Source organism: Apaloderma vittatum, unplaced genomic scaffold, assembly GCF_000703405.1.
Source record: "Apaloderma vittatum isolate BGI_N311 unplaced genomic scaffold, ASM70340v1 scaffold23827, whole genome shotgun sequence".
NCBI lineage: Eukaryota > Metazoa > Chordata > Aves > Trogoniformes > Trogonidae > Apaloderma > Apaloderma vittatum.
Genome location: NW_009728186.1, coordinates 79,809 through 85,808, shown reverse-complemented (window position 1 = coordinate 85,808; position 6,000 = coordinate 79,809). Strand labels below are relative to the sequence as shown.

General features: G+C 44.2%; 1 protein-coding gene across 1 annotated transcript in view; it reads left to right on the top strand.

Annotated features, from left to right (window-relative positions):
- Positions 1-3,870: 3,870 nt before the first annotated feature.
- The window catches only part of ACACA (acetyl-CoA carboxylase alpha), a 74,765-nt gene continuing 72,635 nt past the window's right edge, over positions 3,871-6,000 (top strand). The window contains exons 1-2 of the mRNA XM_009874003.1: positions 3,871-3,910; positions 4,567-4,819. Coding sequence (XP_009872305.1) covers positions 4,593-4,819 — 227 coding nt within the window. The 5' untranslated portion in view covers positions 3,871-3,910; positions 4,567-4,592. The remainder of the gene's footprint in view (positions 3,911-4,566; positions 4,820-6,000) is intronic.

The window sequence follows — 6,000 nt, the reverse complement described above, 5'->3', positions numbered from 1 at the left end:
ATCCCCTCCGCGTTGTCATCCTCTGGTGGGGCTAAAGGTCTTCAGGGAAGAGTTTGGGGCCTGGTGGTTCCGAGGAGTGGAAGCAGCCCCGGGAGCACCTTCTGGAAAGTACTGCCAGGCGCTGCGAAACGAAAAAGTTGTAAAAGCAGGTTTGCAGAACAAACCAAGTTGTTCTCTCCTCTCATGATGTCTCTTAAAATCTTCTTCGGAAAGTTGTAAAATGAAGCATATCATGTTAAAAGAAAAAAAAAAAGATCCAAACCAAACCCGTAGTCTGTTGCGGTTTAGCGGGTTGCAAATGTTCCAGAAGCGGTTTACGTTGTGCCCAGTTCTCTCCAATATGGTGGGGTTTAGACACAGGCTTCAGTGATGTAGCAAGCTGGGGTAGCTGTAAATGTGGGCTCTTTTCTTGTCTTTATGTTCTTTTTGGAAGTGACACAGACATGTTTTACCCCAGGAGACTGGGAAGCCTGCAGTCCACTTGTACCTTTAACTTTATGTCTCTAGTGTTGATACGGTAAATCCGAAAACTTAACGCACTAGAACCTCCGACTGGCGCGGTTTGTGACGTACCTTTCAATGCAGTAGAAGCAAAAGAACTTTGCAGGGTATTTGGTGAGTGCCGAGAACATTTTAGGATAGGAAGCGAAGCAATACTCAATTATTAACCAGGAGGCATGGCTCAGGCGGAGCAGTTTGAACCGTGGAGATACAGGCTGGCAAGGTTTTGAGGTTAAAACGCGGTGGCAGGTGGCCTGACGGAGCACAAGGAGCTCTGCGGGTAGATGTTGTGGTCTTGGTGGCCTGTCCTCCTGCACAAACCCTCTCTTTGCCCTCTCCTGACCTGGAAACTCGCTTCCAGCACTGATACAGGTGAGCATGTTGCTGATTTTTTCTGTTCAGTGAAAGCCATTGAGTAGTCAACTAACCACACAGATACTATCTCTTTTTACTTTATTTTTTACCTTTTTTGTTCCTTTGTTTTCTGTTACCTGTGTCCACTTAGGGTGGTGAAAGCACATGTGTCCATTTAATTGGTTTAAAACCGTTTGTGTTGGTTAACAATACCACAGATCCATGGGCTTTGCACAGGAGACCTTTAAATAAAACTGATTTTGCTAATTTCCTTTTTATATGACTTACCAATGTTGCAGAGGCACTGTTCTGAGTCTTTGAAAGAACTTGTAACTCATTTTCACTGAAATAATAATGTTCTTTTTCAGTAGTGTAATTGTCTTCAGAATGACGTGGTTTGAAACTTAATTTTTCAACTGATGCTTTCGAAGGTTTTTTTGCCCAGGTGTATTTTACAATCATAAACATGATCTTAAAGCAAAGCTGTTAGAAAAACTTCTAAAGTCTAATGGTTTTACACAAGCATTTCACTGTCAAGAAAAAATTTTACTAATGATAGTAGTAGAGCTGTGGAGAAGTGAACTGGGTTTTGTTTCCCCTCCGGCAAAACCAGATACGTTATTTTTTGAATTTGGATTGCAGAGTTTTTATTGTTTGTAGCATGAACGCAATTTGAACGCTTAAATACCTTGATACCTGCAGAGCTGGGGAGTTGCTGCTGTGCTGTGTATGTATCTTCAGACCTCCGATGTGAGCGGATTCCTTCGGGAGCAGGGAGGAGGACAGCGTGGCTCAGGTCCTGTAAGGATTCTACTGTCATTAAACATGTTGAAGTAACTGAGGAGGCTCAGGGTGCTTGACGTTGCCTGGCGTTAAATCTTTGCAGGGTCGATCTGTATTCTTCCATAAATTATTTTTTTTTATTAGCTAAAAGTTCACTCTCTGTAAAAGTTACTTGTCTGACAGGCTGTTGACACCTTCAAAAAGTAAGCGTACAGGCTGCGTGTGTTGTTGAGGAGCCAGAGAATTTTGGTTTTTAGGGTCTAATTCAACGTTATTGAGAGAAAGAGTACGTCTGCAGCGGTTAGTGGTACGTGAACACTGTTGGTGGTCAGCTCGCTGCTCTGTTAGAAACTCCAGTGAGTACAATATGCAGAGGTTTGGCGAAGCTTGCACATTCTGTTTGCAGCAAAAGGCTTCTCCAAGGAGATCTCTGAGAAAGCTACACTTTATTTGGCCCTGGACAATGCTGAAATTCATGTAAATATGAATTACGAATTTCAGCAAGCTGAGCACCAGCTGAGCGTATGTCTAACTCAACGCAGTGTTGAGTTACCGAGCTGATTGCAAAACTTGAGTAGAGCTCGTGACTTTGGGACCGGGCTGCAAGGGGTTGGGAGCGCATCGGTAAATGGACTCGAATGGGGCTTCACGGGTAACTGACTGCTTTTGAGCTGCCTTGCACAAACGAGATGTTTGAGTCAAGTTGTTTGAGCGTGGCACTGGGGATCAGGAGCCTTGGTTTGAGGTTTTCTCATGGAGTATTTGAGTGAAACGCCTCACCGCCTGTTCCTCTGATTCCTTCTCTGCTTAGGGAAAAAATAAAAAGCTTGAAACTTGCTTATTAACGTATAAGTTCTTGGAATTGGAAGAATTTTTTCTTTGTCAAGAAAGGATTGAAGTTAGCTTGGCTGTATCCCGGATTCTTCAGTACTGGTGATTGTGCCAACAGTAAATCCGTCTGGATGAAATTCTCTAGGAGTGATCTGATGCCAGGATAAATATACATGTAAATACTATTTTCATGTTTATGTGCACAAACTTTGTGCCGTCTGAGCCAAAAGTGCTGCCCAAGAACCTCAGTTAAAGAAATCTTCCTGTGTGGCTTAGTTTCTGCATGGCACAGAGAGGTGTGCAGACATTACAGCCGTGCTTCCCCTCCTTCTCCATCTCTACCCTCAAAAGAGTCGCGTCGATCAGCTGTTTTAATGCATAGACCAGCCAAATATCAGTCATAATATGGTTAGCCCTCTGTAAAATGAACTGCCTGTGGCCCCAGTGAAACTGGAGTTTGTGGGAGTAGTGATGTCAACATAGGGTTTGATCTAAATAATTCAGTCAAGTACATTCATGGTAAAAGTGCATCAGCCAGTTGGATCAGTTTGTAATTCTCAGTTAATGATGAAAAGAGAAGAGCACGGTGTTTAAGGATTGCACTACCTCTACATTCCTTGTCTGTGCTCTAATTAAAACCACAATCTTGTCCTCTTTGTGTTACAACGTGGTCCCGTTTTGCTTCTGTACCCGTTGAAAGCGATCATGTTCATCTCGAACCAGTTATGCTGGGCTTGGCATGACGTGGCTGTAATTAGCAGGACTGATGAGGTTTTCCCACCGGTTTAGGATGTCCCTGTGGTGTGAGAGTTCAGGGAATCAAAGCAATCCTTTCTGCAGAGGGAAGTACCTGTCAGGAGAGCGGGCCTCTGGGATAAACGGCCCCTTATCTCCTCCTGCTATGTCACAGTTTTACAGGTAAACTGTTGGGGATTTTTTGATGCAAAAGGGCGCTATGTCAGCTGCGTCTTCGAGCCACAGCGTTTCCATGAGGTTTCTAATTCTTGTCGGGATTTACTCCTGACTGTCAAAGTCAGCCGAAATCTGCTGGCAGATTCAGAAGCCGACAGAGGACAACAAGTTGGAACATACGTTCCAAAGCGTAGCATCTTTGAGAAGCAGGACGTAAATACACGTGGGATGGTGAGGTGTGTGCTAGCGCGTCGCACGGGAGTTGCCGGAACGATGGACGAGCAGGAGGGGCCACAGCTTCACGTGGACGTGGCGGGTTCAGGCACCGGGTTACTCCGTGATCCGGGTGAAACGATCTGGTCTGGTTTGTGCCCCTCGTTCTTTCACCACAGTTTTGTGGTCAATGATTTGTGTAGTCGGGAAAACACATACGAGGTGTTCTTCATAGTAATAATAATATTTACTTGTTAATTCTTTTCCAGTTCGTTTTGGAAGTGGATAACTACTCAGCTTGCAAGAATAACAAGAGGTTAGTGCATTCCCAATTTTATAATGGTGTGATTTCCAGCTATGTGTCATTATCATAGAAGGGCATCAAAGCTGGGCAGAGCAGAGTGTATCAAGGGTTTATTCCCCTTCCCACCCAGCTTTGTGCTGTGAGATGCTCCTTTGGTTTCTCCATCTGTCGTGCTCCTTCTCAATCATAATTATTTTTTTTGTTGTTCTAATTTTGAAGAAAGTGCATTCATTCCTGGTTGGAACAACACTGTATTTTTGATACTCAGAGTTCCCTGTTTGAAGAGATTCTTCTCTCTTGATGTAATGATTCTTTTTAATGGCAAATGGAGACCCAAACTTTTGTATTTTCCTTGACAATTGTAAATCATGCTACTGAATTTCAATATATTACTTTTATTATGCCGGCTGCAAGTTTGTCTAAACTAGCAGATACTGCAGCAGATCAAAATGACCAGCTGCTTTGATCTCACAGACCTTGTGCAAACAGAAAAGTCAATGATTATAGCAGAAGCAACTATTCTTGATCCTGGACCCCTTTCTGGGTTCAGCTGTAGGGTTTTAAAACATTTCCTTTCATAAATGAGCCTTGCTTTGTCCTCTTCCTTGCCCTCCGATAGCAGGAATTAACCTCTGGTTTTGTTTTCTTGCTTTCTTTTTCCCCTACAGTGCTGAGAGCTCAGTTCATAGGAGCCATGGAAGAGTCTTCCCAACCCACAAAACCCCAGGAGACAAACCCTCACTCTCGCTTTATTATTGGCTCTGTGTCGGAGGATAACTCAGAGGATGAGACTAGCTCTTTGGTGAAACTTGATCTCCTAGAGGAGAAGGAGAGGTCTTTGTCGCCTGTATCTGTCTGCTCGGATTCCCTTTCAGATCTAGGACTTCCTAGTGCTCAGGAAGGCCTGGCAAGCCATATGAGGTACGGATAACGTGGTACTCGGGTTCAGCCGTCGGTCTTTTTACCCTATCTGTTCCAAAGATAGTCCAAAAATTCAACTTTGTGTGTGGGTTTGGCTTCAAATGTTTTTATTGTGCCAAGGCATCTTCCTCCATTGTGGTTCTAAATGACCTCTTGTGTGTTTACCTGCATCAAAAACTTCTGTTTTCCATTGGTTTTAATGAAATATCTGTGCCTGAAGTCCTTAAGCACCTTTCAGACATCTGAGCTGTTGGGTGCTGTGGTGGGTTTGCTGCCTGTCTCTTGTCCTGCCTTTCAGAAAATTGAAATGTGCTGACTGAGATCTTTAAAGTTTCCCCTCGTGTGTGTGTTTTAGACGGACCGTGTTTGTTGAGAACAAGGACGTTTGTTTATTTTGTCTTTGTATGGGATTTGCTGCTTTGTATGTAGCCAAAGACCCCCCTGGGTAGGATCGATGACTCCGTGTTGCTTGGAATGTGTTTTGGTTTGCACAGAGGAAATTTTGTTGGTGGTTAAAGAAGAGATTGGTGATAAGCCAAGGCTTAACATGTGTCCTGGCCTGAGGTAACCCTTGGCGATACGGTCGCTGCTGCTCGCTGCTCGGGGAGGCCTTGGGCTCAGGGCTGGCAGAAGGGCTGTTTGACTCCTCATTCTTTGTGACTCAAATGATCTATGACCTTGGGATTTTGATACTATGGTGTTAATATTTGCTTGTCCAACCGTCCCTTTATTTTTACGGTGTTGCTGATTTGCATACGACTAGCAGGTCGTACTCCTTGGGCTTTTCCCTGCCGTAGCCAGCGTACCCTGTACTTTTCGACGTGTGTACAGATGACAGTTTCTCGGTGTCTGATCAGTTTAGCTTCACTCTTCCACATCCCTTTCCTTTATTTCCCATATTCCAGGAGGTGCCCAGCCCCGTAACCGGTACCGTACCTGAAGCCTTGGTGCTGCTGGGTGGAGTGAGGAGGTGTCGTACGTGGGGACCAGCAGTCAATGAGCAATCGCCATGTTGAATATTGATAAAGTTATCTTTGCTAGTATTTGCACTTCTCACGACTGAATTGCAGCAGCTCACTTCAAGTTACTTTGCCACCTTGTCAAATTTTTCTAGGGTTAGATTCTTGATTCCAAAGCATCTTCAGTCACTCCCAGTTTGTTGGTAAGATCACAACTGATAA